Source organism: Scophthalmus maximus, chromosome 5, assembly GCF_022379125.1.
Source record: "Scophthalmus maximus strain ysfricsl-2021 chromosome 5, ASM2237912v1, whole genome shotgun sequence".
NCBI classification, from domain to species: Eukaryota; Metazoa; Chordata; class Actinopteri; order Pleuronectiformes; family Scophthalmidae; genus Scophthalmus; species Scophthalmus maximus.
The window spans coordinates 26398386-26413559 of record NC_061519.1 but is presented as its reverse complement, the minus strand read 5'-3'; the positions used below and the strand labels follow the sequence as shown (position 1 = coordinate 26413559).

Genomic DNA, 15174 nt, shown 5'->3' with positions numbered 1-15174 from the left:
ACTCACTGCTCTTTAAATGACTCAAGTCTATTTGAGTTTACAGAACTCAGCTGTGAATCCGTCATCATCATTAATCGCAGCTCCAGCATAAAGCGGCTGAGTGAATGTGGTCTGGACTCTGTGGAGGAGAGTCATGATGTGAGTGACGCTGTAGAAGGACAGAACACCTGCACTGTGATCCAGGTACACTCCGACTCTGGAGGACACCGGACCTGAGACTGGAGTGTCGATACTGTTGTAATAAAACGTGCAACTGTCTTCACAACAATCTAACGACATAGATTTGTCATTTAATCCAAATCTACATTCATCTGATTTCCCTGCTCGGCGGATATTCTTGTATGCGACTGCTACATCAACGTCTCCTCTCCTCTTCACCTCCCAGTAACAACGTCCAGTCAGACTCTCTCTACTCAGGACCTGAGACCAATAAGTGAATCTGTCTCGTGATTGGAATAAAACTGTTTTTCTCTCACAAATGTTACTTTTCTGTTTCCCTCCGATAATAACAAATGTTTGTTTACTGTGTTTGGATCCAGTGTGATTTCCTGTGAATATCTTAAGAATTCAGCTCTGGTCTTGGGCTCTGGTTGTGGCAGTAAAACATCCACTTGAGTCACTTTCAGTGAGATGTTTGTCTCTGACTCAGTCAGGACGTCCTGTAGTCGACCTCTGACCTCTGACACAGCTGCTGTCACAGCCTCAAAGTACCTGAGAGGACGGATGTTGATGCTGGATGAGTGTGTAGACGGACTGAGTGGTGACAGTGAGTGGCAGTTGTGTAGAAACTGGTTGTGATCCTCTGTGTGTGAGAGCTGCTTCAGTTCAGCGTCTTTCCTCTTCAGCTCAGTGATCTCCTGCTCCAGCTTCTCCTGAAGATCTTTGACTCGACTCACTTCAGTTTCCTGCTGGGATCTGATCTGCTGCTTCACGTCAGAGCTTCTTTTCTCCACCAGACGGATCATCTCAGTGAAGATCTTCTCACTGTCCTCCACTGCTTTATCAGCAGAGCCATTGACAGCCTCCAGCTCCTGTTGAAGCAGCTTCACATCTTTCTCTCTGTCCTGGACTCTCTGCTGGATTTGTTGTCGACTCAGCTCGAGCTCTCTCTGCCTCTCGGTCCTTTCTGCTGCAGCTGAGACTGTGTCGTGACCTTTATGTTCGTCCACAGAGCAGAGATAACAGATACACTGCTGCTGCACACGGATGCAGACTCATATTATCATAGATTCCCAGCAGACTTCAGTTCTAAAGAGGAATAGAAACAGTGCTTCATATGTTAAAGGCCCAGTAATGAGTTAACACCCTGTTTGTTTGTTTGTCAGCAGGATTCCCACAAAACTTGGATGGAGGATGGGACATTGGCCGAGTCGGAATCGACAGAATTTTGGTGCAGATCAGGACAAACGTGCAGATCAGTGAGGAGGAGGAAACAAGCTGCAGGAGCTTTTTATTTCAGTCGCTCTGTCGACGCTGGAAAGATACGCACTCATCATACGAACACAACACACAAGCTACCAAACAATTCATATTGAAGAACGGGAGTTACAGAGTTCATTACACAGGAGAGAAAAAAGGCAGAGAACAAATATACTGTGCATGATAACGACATTAATTAATGTATCATATGTTTTATTTGTTTGCTACTGGTGCGGATGAATGATTAACTAGCGAGTAACATCATGATGGAGTCAAAGAAGGAAAAGGCCCAGAAGTTCAGAACCATGTCCACAACCTCTGTGTCCTGTTTCAGTGAAGGTCTTCAAGGAGGAAAAGGACATTGTGTCTCTTCAGGTTTATTGGAAGTGATCATAGTTCTAAAAAGGAAAAGTGTATTCTTGTCCAGATACATGTATATTAGATAAAGCTCATACGTGGCCTTGCAGCAAGGGAGAGCATTGCTCCAGGAAGCAGCTGTAAATGTTGTCACACACTGAGCGTGTGCAACCACCGGGGGGCGCAAGAGCTCAGTGTAAACTTTTATCTCTGTGGTGCAAACCCTGTATGTTGATGTGAGAGGTTTTCAGTTTGGGTAAGTGTCTGTTCGATGTTCACACAGATATCAATTAACTTAATACATTTTGTATTCTTTTTTTCATCAACTGAGCTAGAAACTGGAAAACTGAAAATTTGTGAAAGTGAGCCGAGCGGGGTCGACCGTGTCAGTTAAAGGGCCACTATCACCATTTTTAATCAATAAAATCTTTGAAGAAAAAACAATGCTAATTAAAATATGCTTCACTAAACGTCTTTGTGTTTCTGACAGCTGGTCAGAAAACAGAGAAACCAACCAGTGATCTGAAGCAGAAATGACGAGTCCATTAACTCATTAGCCTCCTCAGTTGTTAGAATATTGATTGGAAGTATTTTGTTATATATATATATATATAAATTGGGCTTTTCACTTTTTTGTAAACTGAACAGTCAGTTGATTATTAAAGAAAAACAAAATGAACGAATGTTGAGTTTGAATTTATTACCATGGATGATTGACAACTGAGTACAAGCAGAGTTGATAGAAAAAATATTGATATGATTGCAAACAATGAAAACAAAATCAAGAAATACGAGCAAAAATGTCACGCGTCCTCTGGTACTGTAGTTCTCAAAGGTGAGGAAATTTTTTCTTCCTCTTAGATTTGTACCGATGTAAAATGAACAGTGAGTTGGATATTGTCTGGTGCTGTGGAACAGATTGATTGATTGGTTGATTAAATCAAACTAAATACAAAATAATATTAAAAGGGATATTAAGTTACAGCCCTTAAGAGAATTTCCCACTAATTTCATATTTACATTTATGAAAGAAAAACTGTAACCATGCAAAAAAAAATCATCGAAATACATTCACATTAACTGTAAATTTAGGAAAAAAATCATGCTTCTCATTGGTCCTCATAATGATTACATTTGTACTTTTTCAAAACAATGAAAGAGAAAAATAACCTTATTAACAATCATTCAACTGGAAATAAAAACTGCTTTGACAAAGGAAACAATGATGCTGGTGGTAAATAAATGAAAGCAATACAGTAATATTGACACAAAATAAACATATGAATCAAAATGACATGCATGTAAACGATATGACACAAAAGATGAATGAACATTATTATGGATGTGTACAGGACATCACATTTCCTTCTGCAAAACCACTGATCAACTTTAAGTTTAGAATTTCATGCCTCTTTTGTAAAATTGATTTATTTTATTTACAGTTTCGACGACGGAGTATTAGGACCAGTTCAAGGAGAAGGAAATCTGAGATTCTATTATTCTCATATCTCAGGTTTTCAGATTACACTTGTTCATCTGAAGACGTGTAAAAGTTTCACTGAGTCTTTTGCTGCTTTAAGAGACGAGCAGTGAGATCGTCCACGGCTCCAGCTCCACCTCCACAAACTCAAACATCAACAGAAACAATGAATGAGGACACGTCAGAGCTCCGCCCACTGTGTTTGATTGACAGCTGATTTCTGTACAGAGCACGAATGTCACAACATTAACAACAACAACAACGACAACAACAACGAGCTTTGAGAGAAAAGAAGTTAAAGGTTTAAACAGAATTTAACTCACTGCTCTTTAAATGACTCAAGTCTATTTGAGTTTACAGAACTCAGCTGTGAATCCGTCATCATCATTAATCGCAGCTCCAGCATAAAGCGGCTGAGTGAATGTGGTCTGGACTCTGTGGAGGAGAGTCATGATGTGAGTGACGCTGTAGAAGGACAGAACACCTGCACTGTGATCCAGGTACACTCCGACTCTGGAGGACACTGGACCTGAGACTGGAGTGTCGATACTGTTGTAATAAAACGTGCAACTGTCTTCACAACAATCTAACGACATAGATTTGTCATTTAATCCAAATCTACATTCATCTGATTTCCCTGCTCGGCGGATATTCTTGTATGCGACTGCTACATCAACGTCTCCTCTCCTCTTCACCTCCCAGTAACAACGTCCAGTCAGACTCTCTCTACTCAGGACCTGAGACCAATAAGTGAATCTGTCTCGGTGATTGGAATAAAACTGTTTTTCTCTCACAAATGTTACTTTTCTGTTTCCCTCCGATAATAACAAATGTTTGTTTACTGTGTTTGGATCCAGTGTGATTTCCTGTGAATATCTTAAGAATTCAGCTCTGGTCTTGGGCTCTGGTTGTGGCAGTAAAACATCCACTTGAGTCACTGTCAGTGAGATGTTTGTCTCTGACTCAGTGAGGACGTCCTGTAGTCGACCTCTGACCTCTGACACAGCTGCTGTCACAGCCTCAAAGTACCTGAGAGGACGGATGTTGATGCTGGATGAGTGTGTAGACGGACTGAGTGGTGTCAGTGAGGGGTAGTTGTGTAGAAACTGGTTGTGATCCTCTGTGTGTGAGAGCTGCTTCAGTTCAGCATCTTTCCTCTTCAGCTCAGTGATCTCCTGCTCCAGCTTCTCCTGAAGATCTTTGACTCGACTCACTTCAGTTTCCTGCTTCGATCTGATCTGTTGCTTCAATGATCTGATCATCTCAGCGAAGATCTTCTCACTGTCCTCCACTGCTTTGTCAGCAGAGCCATTGACAGCCTCCAGATCCTGTTGAAGCAGCTTCACATCTTTCTCTCTGTCCTGGACTCTCTGCTGGATTTGTTGTCGACTCAGCTCGAGCTCTCTCTGCCTCTCGGTCCTTTCTGCTGCAGCTGAGACTGTGTCGTGGCCTTTATGTTCGTCCACAGAGCAGAGGTAACAGATACACTGCTGATCAGTGCGGCAGAACATCTTCATCACCTCATCATGACGAGAGCAGATGTTCTCCTGGAGCTTGTTGGTGGGGTCCACCAGCTTGTGCTTCTTTAACAGAGGAACATCATAATGAGGCTGGAGATGTTTCTCACAATAAGAGGCCAAACAAACCAAACAGGACTTGACGGCTTTCAGTTTTCTCCCAGTGCAGAAATCACATGCCACATCTTCAGCTCCAGCACAGCAGTGATCAGCAGGAGCAGCTTGGAGTCCAGTCTTCTTCAGTTCCTCCACTAAATCAGCCAACATGATGTTTTTCCCCAGGACAGGTCTCGGTGTGAAGGTCTGTCTACACTGAGGGCAGCTGTAGATCCTCTTCTCATCCTCTTTGTCCCAGTGGGTTTCAATACAGCTCATACAGTAGCTGTGTCCGCAGGGAATAGTCACCGGATCCGTCAGTAGATCCAGACAGACGGAACAGCAGAATTTTGCCTGATCCAGCGGATTTCCTTGCTGCGCCATTTCACTTCCAGATAGTGAATGTCAAACAGTTTCTCTTTCCCCGAACAGAAACTCTCTGTGCTCTGGAGGACAACAGATCTCTGCTCCCTCTGGTCTCCTTCGCTTCCTGCAGTGAGTCATTTCCCGCATGCAACGCCATGTTGTTTACACTGGTCCCTACACTTACAGATCTGTCAGGGGGAGTGGTCAAGAAACATCCTGACAGGGCGGATCTTGTTGTGTTTGAGAGCAGAAAGGAGAGGGAGGGTTTTCAGGCTTTACTTAATACCACAAAGGCACAGCAACATATTATACGTAGATTCCCAGCAGTGTTACTGTAATGGAGTTCTAAAGGCAAAGGCAAGGCAAGTTTATTCATACAGCACCATTCATACACAGTGGCAATTCAGTGCTTTATGAATGAGCAGATAAAACTTTAAACCACTTATTGTAAGTCGCTTTGGACAAAAGCGTCTGCTCAATGAATGTAATTTAAATGAACGTAATGAAAAAACATGAAGACACAATACATTAAATTAAAAGGTGATGTGCATTAAAAGAGAGTGCATGCAAGGAAGTAAAGATGAGAGTAACAGAAGTATATAAAATACAATAGGAGCATAAAATAGCATTTATCAAAATAAAGAAAGGAAGAATAAAAAAACACTGTGTCCTTGTTAATATAGCCTTGTGACCAATACTACGTGTTCTCCTATACCTTTCTTAGTGGAAGACAGTCACTGCAGTAAAATTAGATCTGGCCAGGCCGTGATCCCTGAGCATTAGATCAGTTAACATAAAAGTATCTGAGGACAGTTTGGTTTTAAGTCTATCTGAGAGGTAATTTGGTAAAGTCGTAGCAGCGATTAAAAGTCAATTCTGTGATTTAGTGGAAGCCAGTTTAAGGACTTCAGTATTAGAGTGGTGTGGTGTGTTCTTTTAGTTTTTTGTAAGAACTCTAGCAGCTGCATTAGGTACAAGCTGAAGCATCTTGATGGTCGTTTTAGGGAGGCCTGTCAGGACAACATTGCAGTGATCTACCCTGCTGGAAACAAATTAGTTTGAATTAGTTTTTCTAAATCATGTCTTCACATAAGGCCTCTAAGTTTGGCTATTTCTTTGAGATGGTAGAAAGCAGATTTGGTTATTGCTTTAACATGCCTGTTTTGAACAGTGTCCTTCATTTTAAGTCCTTTTGTTTCAAGGTGAGTAGCAACTTTCAGTCTCTCCTCCTTATTTCCAATTGTGATTATTTTGGTTTTGTCTTTATTCAGCTGAAGGAAATTTTGAAACATCCAAGAGTTAATTTGGTCAACATATTGAAAGAGAGATTAAAGGGGACCATGATCGTTAGGTGAGAGGGCTAAGTAGATTTGGGTGTCATCAGCATAGCCGTGATAAGAAATCTTATTGTCTTTAATGATTTGTCCAAATCTGAGAATATAAAGGTTGAACAATTGAGGCCCCAAGATCAACCCCTGGGGGACACCACAGATCCAGGATATTGTTATTGACATATAGTTTCCAGTGGCAACAAAGAAGGTCATTGATTTTGGGATTCTGTGAAATAAATGCAGCGAGTTCTCTAAACTTTAAGTCTTTAACTGCACTTTAGAATGAAACTGGCTGCAGATTCCTTTGTTTTGCCTTTTATAAACTGTTACAAACCACTGTGGAAAAACAGAAGCAGCTTTTTGATGTGACGATGCTCTGAAAGGTTTGCAGATAAGTCAGGGTTTAGGTTGAAATAAGTACAATCAACAGAATGATTGTACTTTATTCATTTTTTACCTCCAACAAGAAGGCTACTGTATGTTTGCTTGTTTGTCAGCAGGATCATGCAAAATTTGCTTAACAGATTCCCACAAAACTTGGTTGAAGGATGAAGATCAGGACAAACGTGCAGATCAGCGAGGAGGAGGAAACAAGCTGCATGAGGTTTTTATTTCAGTCGCTCTGTCGACTCTGACGCTGCAAAAATACACACTTGTCATACGAACACAACACACAAACTCACAAACATTTTAGAACGAGTGTTATAGAGTTCGTGACACGGGAGAGAAAAGAGACAGAGAATAAATATACTGTGCATGATAAGGACACACTGGGTTCAAAGAGCAACTTGTAAATAATGAATGTGTCATATGTTCTATTTGTTTGTTACTGGTGCGGATGAATGATTAACTAGCGCGTAACCACAAGATGGAGTCAAAGAAGGAAAAGGCCCAGAAGTTCAGAACCATGTCCACAACCTCTGTGTCCTGTTTCAGTGAAGGTCTTCAAGAAGGAAAAGGACATGGTGTCTCTTCAGGTTTATTGGAAGTGATGATAGTTCTAAAAAGGAAAAGTGTATTCTTGTCCAGATACATGTATATTAGATAAAGCTCATACGTGGCCTTGCACCAAGGGAGAGCATTGCTCCAGGAAGCAGCTGTAAATGTTGTCACACACTGAGCGTGTGCAACCACCGGGGGGCGCAAGAGCTCAGTGTAAACTTTTATCTCTGTGGTGGAAACTCTGTATGTTGATGTGAGAGGTTTTCAGTTTGAATAAGTGTCTGTTCGATGTTCACACAGATATCAATTAATATAATACATTTTTTATTTTGTTTCAGAAATTGAGCTAGAAACTGGATAACGAAATTTCTTTTGAAAGTGAGCCGTGCCGAGCGGGGTCGACCGTGTCAGATAAAGACCATTTTTAATCAATAAAATCTTTAAAGAAATATGCTAATTAAAATATGCTAAACTAAACGTCTTTGTGTTTCTGACAGCTGGTCAGAAAATAGAGAAACCAACCAGTGCTCTGGAGCAGAAATGACTAGTCCATTATCTCATTAGCCTCCTCAGTTGTTAGAATATTGATTGGCAATATTTTGTTTTTCAAATAATTAATTGCTTGAGATATTTCTTTAAGCAAAATATTATATGTATATATATATAAACTTGGGCTTTCACTTTTTTGTACAATGAACAGTCAGTTGATTATTAAAGAAAAACAAAATGAACTCATGTAGAGTTTTTCGATGTTCACACAGATATCAATTAATATAATACATTTTGTATTCTTTTTTTCATCAACTGAGCTAGAAACTGGAAAACTGAAAATTTGTGAAAGTGAGCCGAGCAAATTCGAGCGGGGTCGACCGTGTCAATTAAAGGGCCACTACGACCATTTTTAACCAATAAAATCTTTGAAGAAAAAAATATGCTAATTAAAATATGCTAAACTAAACGTCTTTGTGTTTCTGACAGAGAGAAAACAGAGAGACGAACCATATTCTGAGGCAGAAATGACGAGTCCATTAACTCATTTGCCCCCTCAGTTGTTAGAATATTGATTGGCAGTATTTTGTTATATATATATATATAAATTGGGCTTTTCACTTTTTTGTACACTGAACAGTCAGTTGATTAGTAAAGAAAAACAAAATGAATGAATGTAGAGTTTGAATTTATTACCATAGATGATTGACAACTTATTACAAGCAGAGTTTGAAAAAAAATATTGATATGATTGCACACAATGAAAACAAAATCAAGAAATACGAGCAAAAATGTTACGCGTCCTCTGGTACTGTAGTTCTCAAAGGTGAGGAAATTTGTTTTCTTCCTCTCACATTTGTATCGATGTAAAATGAACAGTGAGTTGGATATTGTCTTGTGCCGTGGAACAGATTGATTGATTGGTTGATTAAATCAGGGACAGGATAAATAATAATAAAAGGAATCTTTAGTTACAGCCCTTAATAGAATTTCCCACTAATTTCATATTTACATTTATGGAAGAAAAACTGTGACCATGCAAAAAAAATCACAAAAATATATTCACATGTACTGTAAATAAAAATAAAAGATCATGCTTCTCATTGGTCCTCATAATGATTACATTTGTACTTTTTCAAAACAATGAAAGAGAAACAAAAAACATATTAACAATCATTCAACTGGAATTAAAAACTGCATTGACAAAGGAAACAATGATGCTGGTGGAAAGTAAAAGTAATAACAGTAATATTGACACAAAATAAAAATATGCAAAAAATGACATGCAGGTAAACGATATGACACAAAAGATGAAGGAACATTATTATGGATGTTTACAGGACATCACTTTTCATTCTGCAAAACCCCGGATCAACTTTAAGTTTAGAATTTCATGCCTCTTTTGTAAAAGCAATTTATTTTATTTACAGTTTCTACGACGGAAACATCAACAGAAACAATGAATGAGGAGACGTCAGAACTTCGCCCACTGTGTTTGATTGACAGCTGATCTCTGTGCAAAGCACGAATGTCACAACAACAACAACAGCAACAACAACAACAAAATCACTGCTCTTTAAATGAGTCAAGTCTATTTGAGTTTACAGAACTCAGCTGTGTCTCCTTCATCATTATAAATCCTAACTCCAGCATAAAGCGGCTGAGTGAATGTGGTCTGGACTCTGTGGAGGAGAGTCATGGTGTCAGAGACGCTGTAGAAGGACAGAACACCTGCACTGTGATCCAGGTACACTCCGACTCTGGAGGACACCGGACCTGAGACTGGAGTTTTGATATCGTTGTAATAAAAGTCATAACTGTTTTCACAACAATTCAATGACCAAGATTTGTCATTGAATCCAAATACACATTCATCTGACCTCCCTGCTCTGCTGATGTTCTTGTATGCGACTGCTACATCAACGTCTCCTCTCCTCTCCACCTCCCAGTAACAACGTCCAGTCAGACTCTCTCTACTCAGGACCTGACAATAATAAGTGAATCTGCCTGGGTGACTAGAATAAACCTGTTCTTCTGTCATTAAAGTTACTTTTCTATTTCCCTTAGATAATAACAGGTCTGTGTTTACTGTGTTTGGATCCAGTGTGATTTCTTGTGAATATCTTAAGAATTCCTCTCTGGTCTTGGGCTCTGGTTGTGACAGTAAAACATCCACTTGAGTCACTTTCAGTGAGATGTTTGTCTCTGACTCAGTCAGGACGTCCTGTAGTCGACCTCTGACCTCTGACACAGCTGCTGTCACAGCCTCAAAGTACCTGAGAGGACGGATGTTGATGCTGGATGAGTGTGTAGACGGACTGAGTGGTGACAGTGAGTGGCAGTTGTGTAGAAACTGGTTGTGATCCTCTGTGTGTGAGAGCTGCTTCAGTTCAGCGTCTTTCCTCTTCAGCTCAGTGATCTCCTGCTCCAGCTTCTCCTGAAGATCTTTGACTCGACTCACTTCAGTTACCTGCTGGGATCTGATCTGCTGCTTCACGTCGGAGCTTCTTTTCTCCACCAGACGGATCAGCTCAGTGAAGATCTTCTCACTGTCCTCCACTGCTTTGTCAGCAGAGCCATTGACAGCCTCCAGCTCCTGTTGAAGCAGCTTCACATCTTTCTCTCTGTCCTGGACTCTCTGCTGGATTTGTTGTCGACTCAGCTCGAGCTCTCTCTGCCTCTCGGTCCTTTCTGCTGCAGCTGAGACTGTGTCGTGGCCTTTATGCTCATCCACAGAGCAGAGATAACAGATACACTGCTGATCAGTGCGGCAGAACATCTTCATCACCTCATCATGACGAGAGCAGATGTTCTCCTGGAGCTTCTTGGTGGGGTCCACCAGCTTGTGCTTCTTTAACGGAGCTGCATCATAATGAGGCTGGAGGTGTTTTTCACAATAAGAGGCCAAACAAACCAAACAGGACTTGACGGCTTTCAGTTTTTTCCCAGTACAAACATCACAGGCCACATCTTCAGCTCCAGCGTAGCAGTGATCAGCAGGAGCAGCTTGGAGTCCAGTCTTCTTCAGCTGCTCCACTAAATCAGCCAACATGGTGTTTTTCACCAGGACAGGCCTCAGTGTGAAGGTCTGTCTACACTGAGGGCAGCTGTAGATCCTCTTCTCATCCTCTTTGTCCCAGTGGGTTTTAATACAGCTCATACAGTAGCTGTGTCCACAGGGAATAGTCACCGGATCCTTCAGTAGATCCAGACAGATGGAACAAGAGAAGGATTCCCGCTCCAGCTCAACTCCTTTCTGTGCCATTTCACCTCTCAGTGACAAACGACTGTCTGAGTTTCAGTGTCTGAGAAGTGAAACTTAAGTCTGAGCTCTGATCTTAACAACATGTGTCTGCACAGTGAACGGGGCCTGTCAGCTCTGACACTTCACCACATGTTGGTTCCACCCATCTTCAACTTGTGGATCTAAAGGGGAGGGAACCAGGAACTATGTGGACGGGGTGGAGCTCTCTGTGTTTGAGAGCAGGAAGAAGACGGAGGGTGATCAGACTTTATTTCATTCCACAAAGGCCCTGTTCATATTTGTCATGAAGATGTGGTCACAACAGCACACGGATGCGAAGTCATATTATCATAGATTCCCAGCAGACTTGAGTTCTAAAGAGGAATAAAAACAGTGCTTCATATGTTAAAGGCCCAGTAATGAGTTAAGACCCTGTCTGTTTGTTTGTTTGTCAGCAGGATCATGCAAAATTTGCCGAACAGATTCCCACAAAACTTGGTTGAAGGATGGGAAATCGGCCGAGTCGGAATCCACAGAATTTTGGCGCACATCAGGACAAACGTGCAGATCACTGAGGAGGAGGAAACAAGCTGCATGAGCTTTTTATTTCAGTCGCTCTGTCGACGCTGCAAAGATACGCACTCGTCATACGAACACAACACACAAGCTACCAAAAAAGAGACAGAGAACAAATATACTGTGCATGATAAGGACACACTGGGTTCAAAGAGCAATTTGTAAATAATGAATGTGTCATATGTTTTATTTGTTTGCTACTGGTGCAGATGAATGATTAACTAGCGCGTAACAACATGATGTAGTTAAAGAAGGAAAAGGCCCAGAAGTTCAGAACCATGTCCACAACCTCTGTGTCCTGTTTCAGTGAAGGTCTTCAAGGACGAAAAGGACATTGTGTCTCTTCAGGTTTATTGGAAGTGATGATAGTTCTAAAAAAAAGAAAAGCGTATTCTTGTCCAGATACAAGTGTATTAGATAAAGCTCATACGTGGCCTTGCAGCAAGGGAGAGCATTGCTCCAGGAAGCAGCTTTAAATGTTGTCACACACTGAGCGTGTGCAACCACCGGGGGGCGCAAGAGCTCAGTGTAAACTCTGTCTCTGTGGTGGAAACTCTGTATGTTGATGTGAGAGGTTTTCAGTTTGGGTAAGTGTCTGTTCGATGTTCACACAGATATCATTCATTCATTCATTCATCGTCTACCGCTTTATCCATTTAAGGATCGCGGGGGGGGCTGGAGCCAATCCCAGCTCAGATATCAATTAATATAATACATTTTGTATTCTTTTTTTCATCAACTGAGCTAGAAACTGGAAAACTGAAAATTTGTGAAAGTGAGCCGAGCGGGGTCGAACGTATCAGTTAAAGGGCCACTATGACCATTTTTAATCAATAAAATCTTTGAAGAAAAAACAATGCTAATTAAAATATGCTAATTAAAATATGCTAAAGTAAACGTCTTTGTGTTTCTGACTGCTGGTCAGAAAACAGAGAAACCAACCAGTGATCTGAAGCAGAAATGACGAGTCCATTAACTCATTACAACTCCTCAGTTGTTAGAATATTGATTGGAAGTATTTTGTTATATATATATATATATAAATTGGGCTTTTCACTTTTTTGCACACTGAACAGTCAGTTGATTATTAAAGAAAAACAAAATGAACGAATGTTGAGTTAGAATTTATTACCATGGATGATTCACAACTGAGTACAAGCAGAGTTGGAAGAAAAAATATTGATATGATTGCAAACAATGAAAACAAAATCAAGAAATACGAGCAACAATGTCACGCGTCCTCTGGTACTGTACTTCTCAAAGGTGAGGAAATTTTTTTCTTCCTCTCAGATTTGTATCAATGTAAAATCAACAGTGAGTTGGATATTGTCTTGTACTGTGGAACACATTGATTGATTGGTTGAATAAATCAGTGACAGGATAATTAATATTAAATAGAATCTTTAGTTACAGCCCTGAAGTGAATTTCCCAATAATTTTATATTTACAATTATGGAAGAAAAACTCTGACTATGCAAAAAAAAAAAGAACAAAATACATTCACATCTACTGTCAATTTAAAAAAATCGACAAGCAGTGAGATCGTCAAAGACTCCAGCTCCACCTCCACAAAATCAAACATCAACAGAAACAATGAATGAGGAGACGTCAGAGCTCCGCCCACTGTGTTTGATTGACATCTGATCTCTCTGCAGAGCACAAATGTCACAACAACAACAACAACAACAACAACGAGCTTTGAGAGAAAAGAAGTTAAAGGTTTAAACACAGAGTTTAACTCACTGCTCTTTAAATGACTCAGGTCTTATTTGAGTTTACAGAACTCAGCTGTGGATCCTTTATAATAAAACCCAACTCCAGCACAGAGCGGCTGAGTGAATGTGGTCTGGACTCTGTGGAGGAGAGTCATGGTGTCAGAGACGCTGTAGAAGGACAGAACACCTGCACTGTGATCCAGGTACACTCCGACTCTGGAGGACACCGGACCTGAGACTGGAGTGATGATACTGTTGTAATAAAACGTGCAACTGTCTTCACAACAATCTAACGACATAGATTTGTATTTTGCTACATTTGTCAAAACGGTACTATTTTGTAAACAGACAAAAGAAACAAAAAGGAAAAAACACTGAACTGCTCTTCTCTGCACCGTTCATACATTTATTACATATAACTCGCTCCGTTTCATCACATTGGTTTAATGTTTAATTAATTAGCTAATTAGCCCTGAACACGGAGTCAAGGAATCATCAAAGTCGTGGGATCTTTTTTAATGTCGGTCCATCCAGTAGTTATTATTAATATTTCACCCTGAACCAAAGTGGCGCATTTGACCGACTTTATCTTCCGTAGAGCCACGTGCCGCTCGTGTAGATAAAAGTATTGATTAATGCTGATAAAAAAAAATACATATCTTGCGTTCACACTGTTTTAGGATTCTGCCCTGCGGTGCAGTGATTCCACGTTCAGCTCATTTCACATTCAAGACTCAACAGTGTTGATCCATATTTATAGCAGCTTGTGTGATTCTATTGGCTGCCATCAGCCTCACGTTCCTGCTGTTTCCCACCAGGGAGCTGCCCAATCAAAAGGCCTGAATCCTGCCAGGATTCCCTGGGGTCCCGAGCGAACTTTTCAAATCTGTCAGCCAGGTGAGGTGAGGTGAGGTGAGGTGAGGTGAGGTGAGGCGTCCACTCACCGCCTGCCACCGACATTCATGCAGCCAACAGGGACAAGTTAGAAAATGTCGCCCCCGCGTGGAAGTAGCACATTATTACAACAACTTACAGGAAATGGAAACGTCAAGTCAGCTGTTGCCAGTGTTTGCAGGCCGACTTACAAAATAAAGCAACAGATTTACAATAGGGGAGATCAGAATCAGAATCAGAATCAGGTTTATTGCCAGGTGGGTAACAGGTTACATACGAGGATTTGTTTTTGGTGTTATTAAAGTGCATTTAGCAGTCAACATATATACACAGAATTACAAAAATAATATAGAGTAAAATCAAATTAAATCAAATCAAATAAATCTCTGAATGTTTATGAATATAGTGTTCATTCTTCAACGTGTATTTCACTTTTTGCGATAGTACCAGAGCTATTTCATACATGAAAGATTTCTCCAGCAACATCAAAACGGAAACGAGAAGATGAATAAATAAATGTGTAAATCAAAACCAAAGCCGCACAAATTTGCAGCTTCTTCAAAAAATACATATACAAAATATGACAATGGTGATTTTCTGAATTCTCCGACCACGGAGGAGTTTGAAGTATCGCAGAGAGTAATGGGACATTCAGGAGCTGTAGTCTGTGATCCACATGTGATATCATGTAGAATCACCAACTGTAAGGACGTCTGGATCATTCAATCACAAACACCTAATTATGAAT

General features: G+C 40.6%; 2 protein-coding genes across 3 annotated transcripts; both read right to left on the bottom strand.

Moving 5' to 3' along the window:
• Positions 1-265: 265 nt before the first annotated feature.
• On the bottom strand, positions 266-5360 carry LOC118310416 (tripartite motif-containing protein 16-like). Of its 2 annotated transcripts, XM_047332235.1 has the most exons (2): positions 4531-5360; positions 266-977 (listed from the first exon to the last, which is right to left on the bottom strand). In XM_047332235.1, the coding sequence occupies exons 1-2, from the start codon at positions 5251-5253 to the stop codon at positions 414-416; spliced, it is 1287 nt and encodes a 428-aa protein (XP_047188191.1). In that variant the 5' UTR covers positions 5254-5360; the 3' UTR covers positions 266-413. The 2 variants fall into 2 exon arrangements, with proteins under 2 accessions (XP_047188191.1, XP_047188190.1); XM_047332234.1 differs by lacking the exon at positions 266-977 and having other exon boundaries at positions 2457-5346.
• A 3308-nt stretch (positions 5361-8668) lies between these two features.
• On the bottom strand, positions 8669-11376 carry LOC118310886 (tripartite motif-containing protein 16-like). The gene has a single exon (XM_035634219.2). It carries the CDS (start codon positions 11260-11262, stop codon positions 9589-9591), a length of 1674 nt encoding a protein of 557 aa, XP_035490112.2. The 5' UTR covers positions 11263-11376; the 3' UTR covers positions 8669-9588.
• Positions 11377-15174: the final 3798 nt, after the last annotated feature.

Coding starts and splice junctions, on each gene's coding strand:
- LOC118310416 (XM_047332234.1), bottom strand. CDS start 5,253: ATGGCGCAGCAAGGAAATCCGCTGGATCAGGCAAAATTCTGCTGTTCC.
- LOC118310886 (XM_035634219.2), bottom strand. CDS start 11,262: ATGGCACAGAAAGGAGTTGAGCTGGAGCGGGAATCCTTCTCTTGTTCC.